This window comes from Theobroma cacao, chromosome 3 (genome assembly GCF_053813885.1).
Source record: "Theobroma cacao isolate CCN51 chromosome 3, ASM5381388v1, whole genome shotgun sequence".
NCBI lineage: Eukaryota > Viridiplantae > Streptophyta > Magnoliopsida > Malvales > Malvaceae > Theobroma > Theobroma cacao.
The window spans coordinates 41,949,001-41,968,198 of NC_142641.1; the positions used below are offsets into that span (position 1 = coordinate 41,949,001).

At 35.3% G+C, this 19,198-nt stretch overlaps 4 protein-coding genes and 1 non-coding gene across 5 annotated transcripts; 3 read left to right on the forward strand and 2 right to left on the reverse strand.

The window, feature by feature from the left end:
- Window positions 1-3,221: 3,221 nt before the first annotated feature.
- On the reverse strand, window positions 3,222-5,946 carry LOC18606066 (plant intracellular Ras-group-related LRR protein 5-like). Its single transcript, XM_018118149.2, has 3 exons — window positions 5,227-5,946; window positions 3,653-4,569; window positions 3,222-3,558 (listed from the first exon to the last, which is right to left on the reverse strand). The coding sequence occupies exons 1-3, from the start codon at window positions 5,756-5,758 to the stop codon at window positions 3,421-3,423; spliced, it is 1,587 nt and encodes a 528-aa protein (XP_017973638.2). The 5' UTR covers window positions 5,759-5,946; the 3' UTR covers window positions 3,222-3,420.
- A 1,521-nt stretch (window positions 5,947-7,467) lies between these two features.
- LOC18606067 (RING/U-box superfamily protein) lies at window positions 7,468-11,154 on the forward strand. Its single transcript, XM_007039477.3, has 3 exons — window positions 7,468-7,600; window positions 7,698-9,420; window positions 10,316-11,154. Exons 2-3 carry the CDS (start codon window positions 7,777-7,779, stop codon window positions 10,832-10,834), a joined length of 2,163 nt encoding a protein of 720 aa, XP_007039539.3. The 5' UTR covers window positions 7,468-7,600; window positions 7,698-7,776; the 3' UTR covers window positions 10,835-11,154.
- Window positions 11,155-12,980: 1,826 nt separating this feature from the next.
- On the forward strand, window positions 12,981-15,883 carry LOC18606068 (aluminum-activated malate transporter 12-like). Its single transcript, XM_007039479.3, has 6 exons — window positions 12,981-13,534; window positions 13,631-13,771; window positions 13,873-14,145; window positions 14,233-14,354; window positions 14,450-14,593; window positions 14,944-15,883. Exons 1-6 carry the CDS (start codon window positions 13,222-13,224, stop codon window positions 15,568-15,570), a joined length of 1,620 nt encoding a protein of 539 aa, XP_007039541.2. The 5' UTR covers window positions 12,981-13,221; the 3' UTR covers window positions 15,571-15,883.
- A 106-nt stretch (window positions 15,884-15,989) lies between these two features.
- Window positions 15,990-16,061, reverse strand: TRNAC-GCA (transfer RNA cysteine (anticodon GCA)). The gene has a single exon. It is a non-coding gene; the product is annotated as a tRNA-Cys (tRNA).
- Window positions 16,062-16,303: 242 nt separating this feature from the next.
- LOC18606069 (TLDc domain protein) lies at window positions 16,304-17,304 on the forward strand. The gene is made up of 2 exons (XM_007039480.3): window positions 16,304-16,529; window positions 16,689-17,304. The coding sequence occupies exons 1-2, from the start codon at window positions 16,355-16,357 to the stop codon at window positions 17,207-17,209; spliced, it is 696 nt and encodes a 231-aa protein (XP_007039542.2). The 5' UTR covers window positions 16,304-16,354; the 3' UTR covers window positions 17,210-17,304.
- The last annotated feature ends 1,894 nt before the right edge of the window (window positions 17,305-19,198 follow it).

Here is a 19,198-nt window from a genome sequence, read left to right on the forward strand (position 1 = left end):
TAATAATGGCGTCGTTTCTGGCCCACGATGATAAAATGGGTTGGGCCAGTGGCCCAGATTTAGCTGGTAATTATTCCATTACAAAAAGCATAATTTAACGCTGTGTTTGGAATGCTCGGCGAAATGGTTTTTAACATTTTTTTCATATTTAGAAGGAGAAAAATATAATCATAAATGTAAAATTATTTGAATCAATGAAATTAAATCTAATCCATTGATTTAGGAAGATTATCTTAAAATGGCATCTAATCACCATAAATTTTAGTTAATTTTTATAAATAAATAATTAAAAGTAATAAAAATTGTTTCATTTAAACATTAAAAAAACAGTGCTTAAATAAATGTATCAATGGAATATTATAAAAATACATGGAAAGTTGAGGTATAAACTAATCCTAACTCCATTGAAAATTTATCCTCGTAAAATAAATAAAATTGATAAAATAACTTATCCGATGTCACATAATTAATTTTGTGAGATCATTTCAAGTAAAATTTTAAAAATTTGAACTTAATTTTTTGAAAAAAAAATTATATACTTGTACCATTAAATCAAATAATTGTATTTAATTTTTTTATTAATCATGGAAAATATAAGGTTTGGTGCTTTGTCAAACTTATGACCAATCATAAGACTATCTTTGTTCAAAGTTTGTAAAGATTTTGCTTTTTATGTTCTCTTTGAATATTCTCTAGCCCATTAAAAAATAAAAAAAAATGCTTGACTTGATTATAACTGTCACGGTCGGAACTTCAATCCAATCTCGTGCAATCTTAAGTTTTAAACTCTTAAAATATAATTTAAATAAATTTATAAATCATTCGTCGATATTTTTAATTCAAAATACATGTTTGATAGGTGGTAGAAGATTAATATTTATATGTCCAAAACTCATTTCATCTCTTATTAATGTGGGATCCGCAACAATAATTAAGATTAAAAAGTAATAGTGCAATACAAGTTAAGTCATATCTATGTTTTAGATTAATTTTGAAACTTTCTTGAGGTTTATAAATGAATTTCATGAGATATTGTGTTAATTAAGGCTTTGTTTAGTAACGAAGACAGCAAGTTTCAAAAGTTATTTCTCTTAATTTTCTGAAATTTGGACTAAATAAATTATATCTTCAAACTTGACAATAATTTAAACACTATTGAACCCATCCTAGATAATAATACAATTTCTCCTTTTTTTTTTTTTTTATCAAGCAATACTATGATCAGTTCTTCTATACTTTACCCTTAATAAATTTTATAGATTAGAACGAGTTTTAACATATTTTGAGGAATTTTGTTCGATTTGGATAGTAAAAATCATGAAAGAATTTAAAGGATAATGAAAAATATGAATTATTGTGATAATTTTTGTTTGATTCCGTTGATTTTGTATAGTGTACATTAGAAATTTTGTAACAACAAAAAAATATTGAAGTTAATGGAAATGCTGAGAATTTTTTTTCCAAAATAAATGTTGAGAATTTTTAAATTAGTAACTGTTAAAAAATTTTGTAAAGTTTTAATTGGTTGTCAAATGATGAAAAATATTTTTTTCTAGTTTCATTGAAATAATATAAAATATTGTCTTTTAAAGAAAATATTATCTAATAAAAATATTTTAAAAATTATTTACGAAATCTAAAATAAATTTTTAAAAATATTAATATCCATATTTTTAGTCACTTGATAACGCTGTAAACAAGGAGCATTTCGTACGGCGCCGTAATTAAAAGTGGGAAAAAAGTTGAGAAAAATTAGGAAAAAACAAAAAGAATGGAGAAGGAAAAATTGGGTACGGCAACATTTGTGTGTTCTTCCGAGACGGCACTTCCGCCAAATAAGTTGGAAAAACCCTGTTGCTTCCATTGAATCTTTTGAATAAATTATGTCAATTTTTTTTTTTTCATTTCAGCTTTAATTTTTATTTTCAAATTTTATTTTACATAAAAAAACACCTTTAGATCTTAATATTAACCGTTTCTTTCAAGTATGAAATTTTTTTGTTTTATGTTTCGGTAGATTTGTGAAACCAAAACATATGAAATTAAAATATAGAAAATTGCATTATATGATTTTAATATTTGTATTAGTAATCGATGATAAGTCTTTTATAAAACATAGAATATAGGCTCATTTCAAGACTTTTTCTCCTTTGGTTGCATTTATTTGTTCATTATTTTATTTTAGATATTTGAAATTGTTTTTTTATATAATTTTTAGATACTTAATTTTCATATTATAAATTTATTTTTCATATTGAATAACATTGAACATCAATAATATAATTTTTTTTGCCAATAATATATAATTAAATAAAATTAAAGATTTTGTTTTTTTTTTCGTAAAAATTAAAAAATAATAATCATTTTAAGAAGAAAAGAGAAGTAAGTAAAAATGATCGTCGAAATGAAGGTGTTTCTTTTTGCATGCAAATCAGCAAAAGTGACCTCTGTCCCAGACATCCAGACTGTTGTGAACAGTTTGAACCCAAAGATTTTGTCCTTATTTTGACAATCCTAGAAGAAGAGAGAAATGGGTTTGTCGAGAAAATTCCTGAAACAGTCTGAAACTTTTAAAAAAGAAACCACGTAAGTGCTGACACCGGGTTGATTAAGCTCACTGTTTTAGATGTTGACATCTGAAAATTTTCCGCTGCTTCATTAGTCAACTTTTGATAACAGTTACCGACTCCCCGAGATGTTGTCCACAAGAACATTTGTTTATGCACATAAAATTTTGGTTTGTGTGGTGTGACAGTTATCTTGAAGAGCACAACACCTACTGTCCTGGGAATTTTTTAATCAGATGGTAAGGGGATATGAAACTGAAACTTGTGTTTTAAATGAGTTGTTCCCTCTTCGTGATTACCATTTTCGATCAGGTTGTGTTTTGGTTAAGTGATTCGATTTGTCAGAATATCGTGGGAGCCAAATATGTTGCCGGTTCAGTAGTACGAATGGAAGAAATCAGTTACTACAAAACTTTAATAGGTAAAAATGATGTTGTACAGCAATGAGCAACTTGTTTGAAAAGAAGAAAAAAAATGCCCTTTTCCCTATTTTTTTTTATCTATATTTGTTCCCATATTAATTACTGATGGAAATTCCGTTGATACTGTTCACAGATGCTTTATCATCCCGCAGTTCCTTTGTAGGACAGTTGCATCAGAAGAAAAATTTATACAAAAGCTAGAATTTGTTGCATGAGAATAGATGCCGAGAGATTTACAATACCAATGTTTCTCATTTCACTTGAATTTGAACCAAGTAATTGGACCATCTGCAGAAAGCTCTGCAATCCCACAAATAATTTACAAGTAATATAACTGATGCAGAACAAATCTTGAAAAGAAACCAAAACATTTCGAGCTATGTGCAAGAGGCTAAGGAAAACATTTATTGTTGTGAGTAGTGATTCACCAGTTATATGGTCCTGGCATTTGCAGTCCGGAAATGCCAAAAAATTGAGCAAACCCTGAACCAAAAACCCTTCTTCTTCTTTGCTGGTGGAGACTTCGTACCCCTCTTAGCAACAAGATCGGCCATGAACTGAACAACAGCCTAATGAACGAAGAGGTTGAATAAGTTAGTATGTCTTAACTAATTAAACAGGCAAGATTCCACCAAGCTAATTTTGTAATCGCACTAGCAATACCTGAGCACCCAATTTGATTACTTCTCTTGGTGGTACTTCCAATGGAGTCTCATCAGCACGAAAAACTCTCAATTTTGACAATAATCCGAAAGAATCTGGTAGAACTCTGATCTGGTCGTCACTTATATCCAACTCTTCAAGCATCTCAAGATTTCCAATTGATCTTGGCAAGGCTCTTAGATCTGCAAAGTTCTTCCCCACATTCAATTTTTTGATACTTACTGCAAAACACAGGTTTTCAGGAATGGATTCAATCTCATTGAAGCTTACATCAAGCTCCTTTAAATTGGAAAGGTTACCCATCGTTGTTGGCAACCCTTTGAGCCTGTTATAGTGTGCTGTAAGAATCTCCAAGCATTCGAGCTTTCCAATTGCCTCAGGAAGAGCCCTTATCTGATTAAAATCTAATATTAACTCCAATAATAAGGAGCAATTTCCAATTGTGTATGGAAGTTCTTCAAGGTCATTTGTTTCCACGTTTAGTCTCTTCAAAGAGGTCAAATTTCCAATCGTCTCTGGCAAATGGGTGTACCCATTTGAACTCAAATCTAGATTCATGAGGTTTGTCAAGTTCCCAAAAGAAGCTGGCAATGACTTTAACCTGTTTGCATGGAGATCAAGCTCTATTAGGTTGACAAGTTCCCCAACTGAATCAGGAAGGTTAATAAGTTGGTTAGAGTGAAGATCAAGCTTTGTCAAGGCTTGAAGACCACCAATGGAGGGTGGCAGGGCCATGATACGGTTTTCAGATAAGTCCATTTCACTCACATCCTTCAATTTCCCAATTGATAAGGGAAGCCACTCCGTCTGGTCCATTAACTTGCCCCTAAGATCAAGAACTATTGCTCCACTTCTAGCAGTATTTTCAATAAGGGCTGCTGTCTTCATTAGATTTAGTTTTTCACTGCTATCTTCACCTGCAAATACACCAAAAGCCTTTATTTAGGACTACACTTCCCTCGCCCATCAATTACATGCACCTATCTTGGAGAGTCAGGCTTTCAATCCATATAAAACAAAAAAAGAAACTATCCAGTATGAGAAAGGGAAAAGCATAAATCTGGGATTATAATGATCAGCTTAATTGATGAAATATCAGAAATTTTCCTTTTAAAAAAACTAAATTCCAGCTTTCCAACCAAAACAAAACATACACCCTCAACAAATCTTCGCCCTGCAGGCTTGAAATCAAGGGAAAACGGTCATTCAAAACCAGAAAATAGAAGACTCAAGACAGTATCAGGGATATCTTGCCAGTTGAAATAGGAAAACTTGAAAATAATCTCTCATAAGAAGAAAAGCACTTATCGTTTCTCTAATTACAGAAGCAAATAAAAACAAGCAACAACATCTTTGACCTTTCTGATCTAAAGTTGAAATCACTATAATTAATGACTCCTTTCATTTCATCATATTAAAACATTCAACAATAGAAAGAACTTAAAAAAGAAAAAAAAAAAAACTTAACTGGTTTAAACTATATTCTTGAAATTGTATACATAATTCCGTGGTATATGCAAAATTTCACAAGAAACCAAAATTCCCCAACAAATATAAAAAGTTTTATGCTTTACCTGAAAAGAAAGAAGCCTTTGTAGAAGAACTTCTAACCATACCCTTTGCGTCATCTTTATTTAATTCACCACCATCTTCCTTTCTCTTCTCCAAACTGTCATCACTGATCAAACTTTCTCTCTCAAATTTCCTTACCTGTTCCCCAAAAGTACTCACTTTCTCATCCTGGGTACCCCCGGAAACCAGTAAAGATGCCCTTTGAATCAACCCATCAAAGGTCTCAAACATCTTGTCAGCTTCAACCAAGTAAAGGGCCTCTTTTTTTTGCTCATGGCTTTGAAACAACACCATGGTCTTCCTCACCTGTTGCAGAACAGAGAAGAGTTCCTCAGGGACATCTTCAGCGGCTTGTGCCTTTGAGATTTCCTCAAGCTTGAGTTTTTCTTCATTTTCCACAGTTTGGAGAACAGACTTGGCTGCTTCAACTTCTTCGATGGAAGGCCTAGGTGGAAGTGATCTGTAAAGTCTCATGATTTCTTGCACTGTCTCTACAAAGGCAGGTGATGGATCTTGCTTTGACATCACAGCCATGGCTATGGTGTTTTTTTCTTTTGTTAGTTTGGCTTTGGACAGGAAATTGAAATAGATAGTTTTGAAAGGTTTCTGAAGTATCTATGGGCAAAGTCTTCGTTGTTAACTGTAAACGGATTAGACTTTGTTATTTATAAATAGCAAAAAAGAAGAGTTGGCATTTCTCTATTTCTTATATAATTATTTTTATCATACAAATTCTAGGTTTTTCTTTATATCATATAAAAATTTTCCCTTGTAGTCCAAGGCTGCTAGATTGAAAGCTTGTTTAGAAAAGGCCACGAAAGACAAAAGCAGGATAAGGAATTCTTAAAGCATCTGTGAGAAAGACACTCAAGCTTAAGACTACCAAAAACCTACATAAAACAATGGGCTGACCCGCTCCTCCTCCTCCTCCAAGTTTACCTTGATCTTTTCATCCTCATTGCCTTTCTTCTTTTCTAATAAAAGACTTTGTTTTTTTAATTAAAAATTAGTATTTCAAACCCTTTTACAAGTTACAACATACATTTGGGTAACTTCATTTTTACAGCTTTGAACGAAAAATGGATAAAGTAAGAATGCAATGAATTCTTCCAAATCCCCATTATTTTATGAAAAGAAATACACATTTTCTTAAAAGGTAAAAGATAATTATCAGATTTACATTTAATGAAGTATATATATTTTTTTTGAATTTGAAAAGTGAGAAAAGGAGATGTAAATCTTATTTTTTAAATAAAAACATCATACATTAATCAATAAATTAAATATTTAAATATCATTTAATAAAGTATATTAAAAAATAATAATTTCACATAAAAAAAATACCATAATGTGCTCAAAGTAGAAGAAATAGTAGAATGCATAAGACACAAAGAAGTGATGAATAGCTTTTGTCATCAATGATGAAAAATGTGGTGGGAAGCTCTCTTACATGTTGTAAGTTTTACCAATAGCCGTCAAAAGCCGGCACTTATGTTTCTAGTTCTTTGCTATTGCAAATTTTGATTCGCACACCATTTCTCTCACTAATAACACTTGGAAAGTAATGTCTCCTTTGAATTACTTGACAATATATATCTTCATTACAAGCAGTTGTCAATGGAGTCAATGCATTGGGTTTGCTTTTCTTATACTCAATATTTATTTAAATGTCACAATCTCAACAAATCTTCGGTTTAGTATCTACTATTTGGTACAATTAACATGACCAATTCATAAATGATAATACGTCTAGTACATTTATTATTATTATTATTATTAAGATAAATTTCATTTACATTTTGTGGTGGTTTTTTTTCTCAATGAATATCTTGTGAATTTTTTTTTTCAATTGGTGTGTTGTGGATGATTTTTATTTATAAAAGGTATTTAAATGTGAATAAATAAGTTAACTTGGAATTAAGAGTATTTTGATAATTTTATTGTACAAAATTAACAACTTAATCTTTTGGGAGAATAGATATTAAATAAAAAAATTAAAATGAAAAAGAGTATAGATAATATACTTGGAAAAGAAGTACCAGTGAAAATAGGCTTTGTTTGGTTTGGGTTTTTCCACCTTCTGATATCTGATGGAATATAAAGCCCAAAAACGTAGACAAGGAAGACGAAGAACAATGCAAATTCCACATCCTTGACCACACCAAAATGGCGGAAGGGCCGAAAAATGGCCCAGACCATACTTCACCAATCACACATTTGGCTGACTTCACTGCCACAAGGACCCCCTCCCATGTTTCACCTTTGAACCAAAATGGTTAATACTACTAATAAGCTGCATATTCCCCATTTCTCCTTGTGACTCACCCTCTGCCTTCAACACTGAAACAAAACAAACCCATCTTCACCAAAAAGCCTGTAAGTCTCTCTTCTCTATCTCTCTTCAACATCCCCTTCTGATAATTTTCATTTCTTTTTACTCTCATTTTGATCTGCATGTAATATTTTCTTGCAGGTTTTGAATTTTTTTTTGTATTTTTAAATCTCAATTTGTTTTTTTTTTAAATTCATCGACAAAAGTAAGCACAAAAAAAATGGGCTGCACTGTAAGAGAAAAGCATATCCGGTCGACCCGAAGGTCCCGATCGGTGAAACCCGAATTTGATCCTTGCTGTCTTCTTGATAAAGCTTCAATATCGAAATCCATACTCGAATCGGGTCTCAAACCCTTGAGCTACCCTCTGGGTCTAAACGATTCAACCCAAAGCCCTAATCCTAACCCTAATAACAATAGCAATACTAATTTTGACGATCATGGTTGGGGGTATTGCACCGAGGAACAATTAGAGGAAATTTTATTGAAAAACCTGGAATTTTTATATAATGAAGCGATATCTAAGCTTGTAGCGTTAGGTTACGACGAGGATGTTGCATTAAAGGCGATATTGCGGAATGGGCATTGCTATGGTGGAATGGATGTGTTGACTAATATTTTGCATAATTCATTGGCTTATTTGAATGGTAGTTGTGGTAGTAGTAATGGGAGTAACTCAGAGGAATCGGAGCCTGGTTTTCCAGATTTGAGGCAGTTGGAGGAGTATTCGCTTGCAGGAATGGTTTGTTTGTTGCAACAAGTTAGGCCTCATTTGAGTAAAGGTGATGCTATGTGGTGTTTGCTTATGAGTGATCTTCATGTAGGTAGGGCTAGTACTATGGAGATTCCAACACTTCCTTCCCCGACTAGTGGGTGTAGTCCGGTGTCAAACAATGTGGAGAGTGTTGGCAATAATGGGGTTGGTGTTATGTCACCAGCTCTGTGTAGGTTTCATGGTGGTTGGGGGTTTGGGAACAGAGGAGCGGAGTTTGCAGTGAATGGATTTTTTTCGTATTGCACAGACATGACTCTGCAGAGGGATATTGAATGTCCGAAGAGATTTAATCTTTCACCTTCAATGAAGTCTTTGTTGAAAAAGAATGTTGCAATGTTTGCTGCTAGTTTTAGGGCTAACTCAAAACAAATGCAGACACAAAACCAGGCATGTGTGGGCACTTTGTCTAGTGGGGATGCCCCTCCGGCTGTTGCTGGGGGTGAGGTTCCTACTGAGAAATCTGAGGAGTCACAAAATTTGAAGAGCCAGGATGGGGTTAATTCAGTATTGAGTAAATTTCGTGATTTGAATATTGATGATAATTATGAGCATGTTGGGGAAGATCAGAAAGGTGAGATGATAATTTCTCTGCTTCATCAGATTAAGGATCTTGAGAAGCAAGTCAAAGAGAGGAAGGAGTGGGCTCACCAGAAGGCAATGCAGGCTGCAAGAAAGCTTAGTAGTGATCTAACAGAGCTTAAAATGCTGAGGATGGAGAGGGAGGAGACACAGCGTTTGAAGAAGGGGAAACACACAATAGACGACTCAACCATGAAGAGGCTGTCAGATATGGAGAATGCTCTGCGGAAGGCTAGTGGGCAGGTGGACCGCGCAAATGCAGCTGTGAGACGGCTTGAGAATGAGAATGCAGAAATCAGAGCTGAGATGGAGGCATCTAAATTAAGTGCATCAGAATCAGTCAAAACTTGTCTGGAGGTTGCAAAAAGGGAGAAAAAGTGCCTGAAGAAGCTTTTGGCTTGGGAGAAGCAGAAAACTAAGTTGCAGGAGGAGATTGCTATTGAAAAAGAGAAGATTAATGAGCTGCAAAGATGCTTAGCTCGAGTAGAGCAGGATCAGAAAGAAACAGAGGTACATCCTGTTTACTTATCGATGTACATGCATACATGCTTGAGATATCTGCTTCATCTCTTTAGGCCTAGGTTTTTTGTTATCTTGCTGTGAAATAAAGGGTGATCAATGGAGCATTTTCGATGTCTATGTGGCATGCCTCTTTTAGCACTGTTTATAAATTATTTAACTGACTTAGAGACCCCCTTGCGCACTGTCTTGTTTATCCAAAGTTCATTACTTAGACAACGAAACCTCAAAGCATGTGATCCTATCAGAAGCTGGAATTCACATTCTGGAGTTCTGCCTCATTAACAAATTCATTTATCCACTTGTTGTGATGCTCACTTGAAAATTTCCAGTAGAATATGAGTGTATGTGTGATGTTAATCTGTTGGAAAGAACTAGACTCATTATTTTGGGTGTAGAAATATCCAGCCTAAGAAGGTATCTTAGATCAAAAGCAGCCAAGGCAAGCTTAATACACAAAGGCACTCTCGTATGCGTGACTGTGAACTTGCTAAGATTCGGGCTGTGAACTAGTAACACTTAATGCATTTTCAAGTAGTTTGATGTCCCATTTTTCTTTTTGTAATTGATTAGAATTCACAAGTATGACTTGACTCACGGTGAGAGCCAATCTTTCCCTGGTTTCCCTTCTTTTAATTGTTTATGGGTGTACATTCATACTACTGGATATTTATGTCTGTCTCTTTTATTTTCTCTGTTTTGAGGTTTGATTTATTTAATTATACAAGTGACCTTTTTATGCACAAATATTTTGTCTCATGTTATTCTCAACTGGAGTAGTGAGCTAGGCCTGAGTTATAATCTCATGATCTTTAATGTGTATGTGTATTCTAAATCTACTAATTTCAAGAGTGTAGCAATTATGCTGTGCAATATTCTTTTACAGTCAAAGTGGAGGCAGGAGTTAAAGGCCAAAGAGCTAGCCTTGGCTCAAGTGGAGGAGGAACGACGATCCAAGGAAGCAGCTGAGGTAAACAATAAAAGAAAGCTTGAGGCTTTGCGCCTGAAGATAGAGATAGACTTCCAGCGTCATAAGGATGATCACCAACGACTTGAGCAGGAGCTTTCTCGTTTAAAAGTCTCTGCACAATCTACCGAGTTGAATCATCAATCAAATAATTTACTCACAGGAAAGTCAGAAGGGGCAAAGCCACAGGGAGAAACAATTGCTAGGTTGCTTCATGAATTAGATAAACTAGAGGATTCTTCTGAGAAAGAAGTCAACTGTGATAGGGAATGCATAATATGTTCAAAAGATGAAGTCTCTATTGTTTTTCTGCCTTGTGCACACCAAGTTCTGTGTGCCAACTGCAATGACAGTTACGGGAAGAAGGGTAAAGCTACTTGTCCATGCTGCCGGATGCCAATCGAACAGAGAATTCGTGTTTTTGGTGCTGCTTCATAGTTGCAGTTTGGTTTAAGATTATACTTTGCTGCAAGTCTTTTGGCATACTTAAATATTATGCAGTTTTCTTTTCCTAGCAGTCAGTGGGCTGTTGGCTTTTGCATATACTTGCCTTAAAAGTAAACATGCTGCTGTTGCTTTAGCACAGTGAGTATGTATGTAAATAAACACCAAGCTTCTCCAGGCTCGTGCTGTAAGCCTCAAAATAAGTTAAACTCAATCTTTCTGTTGTTGCCATCAGGTTGAAAACCTGAATTGAGCAAGTGGTCTGTCATGCTTTGCTCATGATAGTGTTCAAATGGAGATATTTTGTTGGCCTAGACCTGTTTATGCTGAATCCTTACATAATGAAAACCATCTCTACGCACTAGTTGAGAATTCTTCTCATGTCCCTGACTGCAGTAGAATGGGTGACATGGCATCAATTATCGCGTATCACCCTCTTTAAAACCAGGGGGCTTTGTGCATTTAAGCACATGTATCTATCTACTATTCTAGATATCTCAAGATAGTTTCAGCAAAAAGCAGAAAAAAAAAAAAAGGATAGTCTAGATCATTTCTAGCCATAACAATAACATAGATCAAATATGAAGATTCTCTTTTTGTTGCTTCAACCATTTATCATATCATACATTTATTTCATAGGACAAATCAATCAACTTCATAATTTACTGAAAATTAAGATGGATTTTATTATTTTGAACACTTCAGTTTACTTTCATTTATTAAATTATATTCTTTCGGTACATATATATATAAATATATATATATTATGTAGAGTACAAAACATGATGATGTTTCCCTTTTCCTTCTATTTGATTGACATGTCAAAACTTATTTTTAAGTTTTATACTACTATATGTATATATATTTCTTTATCATAAATAAATAAATAAATAAAGGCACCTTTTATTTTATCATTTCATGATTTATTGGCAGAATTAACCCTCTCTCTCTATGTATATGTATATATTTTGTTTCAGGAAAGAAAAAAGAGAGATACTTTGATGCATACAGAAGCTTTTACAAAAAGTAACAAAAAGTGAGAAAAAGAATTCAGAAACCAACCTTTAGTAGATGGCCAAATGTAACAAGACAGAAGGAAACATATGGCAAAACCTGAGCTGCAAATCGAGAAGTTGAGAATGCACGAGAACTGTGGCTTTGGTTGATAATCAAAGCACAGCTGTTGGACAGCAACAGACGTACAAAATTTTCACACGACGTTGATGTTAGGTTAACAACAAAAAGCCTCCGCTAACCCTTCCTTTTCCACCAAGTTAACTTTCAACGCCATTATTTGCTTAGCTAGCTGCACATTGTCCGTGACCAGGAACTATCTCTCTGCCCCTAGCTTTACCAATTTTTCATTTTATAGCAAAAGCGACTTCCCTTCACTCTCCTGACTCTAATGTTGTGGTCGCCGCTCTCGATCAGCTTGGTCAACCGGACAGTAGACTGTTGATCGAACCACAATTTTTGGTGTCAACGATGGTACTGGCACGAGAAGAACAAATGCAGGTCGACTTGTAGTTTGGAAAATGACAGTTGTAAATTGACATTGGGATCCTGCTCTTATGTTTTGCGTGGTTGTAAACTGAACTTTGACCATCTGTTGAATAATGCCGGATTCTTGGGAGTTCATTTATAGTTTTTCACATGGTAGTTGAGGATCTCCACCATGGTTTTAATTAAAGTTTACTAGATTTGATGAACTTATTGATCAGAGTTCGAAAATAATTAAGTCAGCATTGTTTGTTAAAAATAATGTAAGAGCATTATCAGATAAATACTAGGAAAGATAGGCTCGGCAGTGTTCTGTTCTGATTAATATGGTAACTTCTGTCTTGTCTGCTATAAATCTCTAAGGATTCATAGCTACTTCCTTCAATTTTTTACTGCCTAACTCATCATCTGATTCAATGAGATTTCACTTACTGCTAAGATTATAAAAAACCCACTCTAATCAACCTCATTACAAAAAGTAATAAACAACCAAATATCTTGCTTTAGCAAACTTGGTGTTTCTTTTTTTGTTGACTTTAGCCCTTTGAAAATGACAAGGTTTCAATTTGTTATTTTGTTTGTACACTTTATAATGGAAGGCATGTGACTACAGAAACAACATCGCCTCTCTCCATCCCTCCTCATATAACGTAACATTGCATCCTAAAGAAGAGAGTTGGGGTTCTCACAAGCACACCAAAAACTCCCCACCAGCCACCCACAAAAATATCAGCATTTTTTTATGCTATGCTTCTTTCTGGTCTGTGTAGTCTTAATTTCTTTAACTAAATACATCTACCTTAATTAAGGATCAAATAAATTAACTCTGCTGTGTTGGCCAACTATTTCCTCCATTATCATAGCTTGTTTCCTCTCAAGAAATGGCTACCAAAGTTCATGTGGGAATGGAGACGGAAATGAATGGAAATGGTGTGCCTGAGAAGGTTTTCAACAACTGGAAGAAACGCATACATGATTTCTCTGGGAAAATGAAAAGATTTCCAGGTTGGTTGTGCCGAACCATTTGGAAGGTTGGTCGAGACGACCCTAGAAGGATGATTCATGCTTTCAAGGTCGGGTTGTCCTTGACACTAGTTTCCCTGTTGTATTTGATGGAGCCATTGTTCAAAGGGATTGGACAGAATGCCATTTGGGCTGTCATGACAGTGGTTGTCGTGCTGGAATTCACTGCAGGTTTGGTTTTCTTGTTAAATTTTTTGTTACCATGCATTAGCTTTCTTGATGAACAAACAATGTATTTATTTATTCAATTTTTTCCTGTTCTAACAGGGGCAACTTTATGCAAAGGCCTAAATAGAGGATTAGGGACAGTGTTGGCTGGATCATTGGCATTTTTCATTGAGTTTATTGCAACTAAATCCGGAAAGGTTTTTCGAGCTGTTTTCATAGGAGCAGCAGTTTTCCTGATAGGTAAAATTTCTAGCTTCAATAGAAATTCTCTTTTTCCCATCCAACCTCTTAAGCGTGTTCTGTATATTTTCTCACTCTTCACCCATTTCTGAATTCAACAGGAACTGCAGCCACATACATGAGGTTCTTTCCCTATATAAAGAAAAACTACGACTATGGTGTTGTGATATTCCTCTTGACCTTCAATTTGATCACTGTGTCAAGCTACCGTGTTGAAAACGTATTAAAGCTTGCACATGATCGCTTCTACACCATTGCCATTGGCTGTGCCATATGTCTTTTCATGAGTCTTCTGGTATTTCCAATTTGGTCAGGTGAAGACCTCCACAATTCCACTGTAGCCAAGCTTGAAGGGCTTGCTAAATCCATAGAAGGTAAACGAATTTGAGAACAGTACTCAATTTTTCCGTTCTTTGTTGTGTTGACAAACATTAATATAACTTTATTGCAAAATGATGCAGCTTGTGTCAATGAGTATTTTGATGATTCTGATACAAAAGAAAAACAAGAAAGATCATCAGAGGATCCCATCTACAAAGGTTACAAAGCAGTTCTGGATTCCAAATCGACTGATGAAACTCTGGTAAGTTCTTTGCTTGTTTCTTTAATGTACTATCTAAACTTAGCCCTTCAATATTGTTTATGGCTAATTGTAACGATAAATTTTGTTTTGTGCAGGCATTATATGCAAGTTGGGAGCCAAGGCATTCGAGGCACTGTTACAGATTTCCGTGGCAGCAATATGTGAAATTGGGAGCTGTTCTTCGCCAGTTTGGATACACTGTTGTAGCTCTGCACGGATGCTTGCAAACCGAAATTCAGGTAGTCTTCAAATACAACTTGTTTACTGTTTTGGCGATGCTTTGTTGGACAGTGTTCCATGTGATACCCATTAATGAAATAAATAAATTCACCTCCAAACAATTGGGTTTTTATAGGAAGCTACGTCAGAAAGCAGGAACTAGCTTTTGTCAGTGGCCACGACATTTTTTACTGCAGAAATAGGCAGCTTTCTTATTAATAGGCCAATATTTGACTCTTTATTATGAAGATATGATCACCAATAATTTCGTATAATACTAAATATTAAATAACAGCAGACCAACTGTTGTATCAGAAAAACTATGATACTCCTTTTTTCAGTTCATTTCATTGATCATTTTCCTTTTTAGACCCCACGATCTGTCCGTGCCCTCTTCAAAGACCCCAGCATCCGACTTGCTGGAGAAGTATCCAAAGCACTAATGGAACTTGCCAACAGCATCAGAAATCGCCGCCATTGCTCCCCTGAAATACTCTCTGATCATCTCCATGAAGCCTTGCAAGACCTCAACACTGCCATAAAATCCCAACCAAGGCTCTTCCTGGGCTCCAACAGTAACCAGGCCACCAACATGCTAGCATTAGCAGCTGCACATGCAGCTCGCCAAAAGCCTGAAAGGGACCTCGGAGTTTCATTGTCAAGTGTAAAAACGGACTCGTCTGCATTGATGGAATGGAAAACCAAGAGGGTTAGTGAACAAACCAAAGAGAATGAAAGGAAGGTCTTGAGACCGCAGTTGAGCAAAATCGCAATCACCAGCCTGGAGTTCTCGGAAGCACTCCCTTTCGCTGCTTTTGCATCTTTGCTGGTGGAGATCGTGGCAAGGCTTGACAACGTGATTGAAGAAGTTGAAGAACTGGGGAGGATAGCATGTTACAAGGAGTTTAATCCTGACAATGAAACTATTGTGACATGCGAAAAACCACCGGTAGATGTTACCAAGAGTCAGCTGCCATCCCATGCAGCATCAGATTAATGGTAGACAGGCCTATTGGGAGATCAGTTTTCTTGAGACGTGGCTGGTTTCATTATCATGTGAACATGTTAGAACAGATTATCAGCGTATTGGTAGATTGAAATTTTCATTTATGATGAAGATTTTAGATGAGATGATGCAAGTTATAGCTATTGATCTTTTTTGGGTGTGTATCGTTATTGGTTGGCTCCAATAGAATTATAGTTTAGAATTGGAGGAAACCGAAATACTTGAGACAAAAGTTCCTAATTTGTTAAAGTTATTTAGTGAAATTGCAATAAAGGTGAGAAACTAAGTTATGATTGAAGAACAATTAATAAGATGTGACAAAATTTCTATAACTTTAGTTTATTACGCAAAAATAAAGGAAATTGCACGATACGCAAAAACAAAAAGTGGGGAAAATTGATATCTCATTAAGGGCCCAACCGGATTCGAACCGGTGACCTCTTGATCTGCAGTCAAATGCTCTACCACTGAGCTATGGACCCTGTTAGAGTTTTTAAGTTGCAAATTTATGTAATTGGTTAATTCACATTTACTTTCAATCTTTTATCCTACAAACAGCGATCCAAAATTCGCGTTTCAAAATTGAAAAAAATTCAGTTAAAGAAATATGAATTAATATGAGAAACATGTAAAATTAACTTTCAATATTTGTTGGCCTGTCCCAACAACCAGCAGGGGAAAGAGACAAATACTGATGAAAAGATAGGTCACTCAGATATTAGATAAGGCACCGTTCTTGTGGAATTTGTGAGGATGTCAGTGAATGAAAGATTAAATGGCTTGTTGCATCTCAAACACAGTGTTCCAGCAGGGCTGGAGGAGAAGCCCTTACAGCTTATTTGGTTGGCACATAGGTAAGAAGAAAAATGCTGATCTTAAGCCACAACCCAAGTACCATGACGTTGATCTCCCTTTCTCTCCTTCCCTGGTTGACAAAACATTCTTAAGAGGTACTCTCTCACATTCATGCATCATTATCAGAAACATGAACTTTCTAGGCAGACAAAAGCATATAATGATATAAACCAAGCTCTTAAGAAGCTTTTCTGGCATAGCAAAAGTTAGTAAAAATGCAATTACAGGTGAATTTCCGACATGTTTATGAGCAGGTAGGGAATTAAAATGCTGCTATAAGGCTATTATTGATGGATTTAGCGCGACCAATTTTCATGACTGCTGTGATTTCAAGGGACCCTGTGTGATAATTGGATACACAGACAAGTCCTTCAAGTTTGGTGCATTTAACCCTGAAGGCTATAGGAGCACAGATGATTACTACGATACATTCGATGCGTTCCTCTTCTACTGGACAGGCAATGAGGGAAATGATCCTATCGTACTGCCCAAAATAGGGGGCAGTGGTGCAGCACTGTTTGATTATGCTCGAGGGGGTCCCCAGTTTGGGGCTGATGGGTTACTCATTGGACCTCCCCTGGCGCCAGTCATGGGCGGATTTGCAGGGCCTGATACCAATTCCGGGATTGGAGACTTGAGGCAGGCGAAGTCTAGATTGGGTTTGTCATATGCTAAGAGGAAGGATGGTAAGGAGTCCATCTTTGGGGACGAGTCTAGGGCTACCCTTGAGGAAGTGCAAGTTTTTTGCAGTCCTCAAATTGCTAGCTTATACTAATGCCAGCAGGAACTTGTAAATTCTGATTTAAACAACTTAATGAAAAGAAAGTTCTTTGTAGCGCATATCTTTTGCAATGAAAAATCCTTTAAGCAGCATTTTATTTAAAGATAATTGCTTTGAGGCAAGAAGTAGTTAAATGTATGTATTTATAATTATTTTAGGTAAGAGTCATCACTATTTGAGAGTTTACTCTTAAAGCAAAAAAATATTTGTTTCTTTGAGATAAATGCATGTAATTCTTTATTTAAAGAATGTAAAGAGTTGAGTTTAAAGAAAAAGGAAAGAAAGAAAGAAATATCCACTTATTTTCATGTATATCAAATTATGGAAACCTCCCACAGGGGGAAAAAGGATACAAACTTGTTACTTTCTTAAAGTTCATGACCAATTTACTCAGTGGAGGACTTTTCTTTGGAACTTCATTTTCAATTCTTACGGATGGGAGCATATTGTTAAAGGCGAATTTTCATGAACCACGAAATCAAGTGTTTATTTGGTGAGGAAAGAGGCCACACGCTGATGCCAAGGGGCAACTGAAGCAATAGGGGTGGGCGGCAGAATCTAATTTTAGAGAATATTTACTTTGTTGCATTAAAAAGAGTTTAGGGACATTTGGCCTTTTAAGGAAGCATCCTCAAAGTTATGTTATTGTAGTTTCTTTACCAATATTCTAAGCAAAGTGAAGAAAGGATGGGGAACAACTTGTTTCAAAACTTAATGGATGTCTCTTTTTTTTTTTTTTTTGTTGTTGTTGTTCTCATTGAGTTTGGTTTTGGCTTTTAGTTCGCATCAATTTGGTTTATCTTTTATGGATAATGTTTGTTTAACTTCCAAGATCCACTGCCAAATTTTATTTCATGTTGAGAAGTTCTTCCCTACTACGTAATAGATCTATATCGAAGAAATGAATCTTGATTTTATGTCAAGGTTTGAGTCCAAGTGTCATTTTTTTTATTGATAATTTTTCAAATTTAAATTACATAACTCTCAAAAGTTTAATATCAAGTTATTACTAATAATTAACTTTTTGTAAAAAATAATAATAATAATAAACTTAAATTCTTATATAAATCTCAAAAATCATATTCACATTATTTCAATAAGAATGAGACTTGAGATGAGACAGGATGTGTAAATACTGATATCAGTATTTCAATTACTGTTCTCTTTTATATTGAATGAGTGTCATGGTTCATAAAAGCAAAAGTAAATTCCCCTTGTTTTACCGTGACATTATCACTAGCGTGATTTGGAAGAACTTCAAAGAGAGGAAAAATTTTGAAGGTCAAAGGATCAATGTCGATTGTAGTCATATAGCTCCCTTGGAATGGCCCTTCGGGAGCAGTAGAGATTACTTGCTTCTGTTAGCAATTACTGTAACTACATTATTGCTTGAAGTAGTTCTTCGGAAGAAGATCCTTGAAACAAACGAGGCTTAGGGAAATTTTTCAGTGATGGGATCCGAAAAGGAAATTTAGCTGATAATGACTGATCTTGACTTATTTCAGAACCTGCCAAGCCAACCCTAAAGCACAAAACGTGGAGAAAATGGCGACGGGACGATGTTGATAGCAGTGGCAATAACTGGTGTAAGTCACATTCTCATAGGGTGGTATTTTTTGGAGGAGTTCAGCCGATACACAGATATCATGCCGCCTACGCCCTCCAAAAGTGTGTGAGTAATGCAATTGAACTGTTAGCAAACTCAGTCCAGATCAAGTACCCCACTGAATTTGATAGAATGCCGACCAAAAATAGAAAGTGTTTGTCTAAAGTTAAACCTCTTGATGGAATGGCGTATGACATATGACTAAAGTTCGATCATTTCTAAACTTTAAATCTCCGGTTAATTTTGCATTTTCAAAAGCTTCAAGCGATTTGACAGCAATGGTGAAGTTGACAACTCTGCTTGATGATTAAAGTTGGAAAAAGGAGTAAAATCTCCCCCGTTTAAACATTCATCCATTGCCAAATTATTTGCCTTTC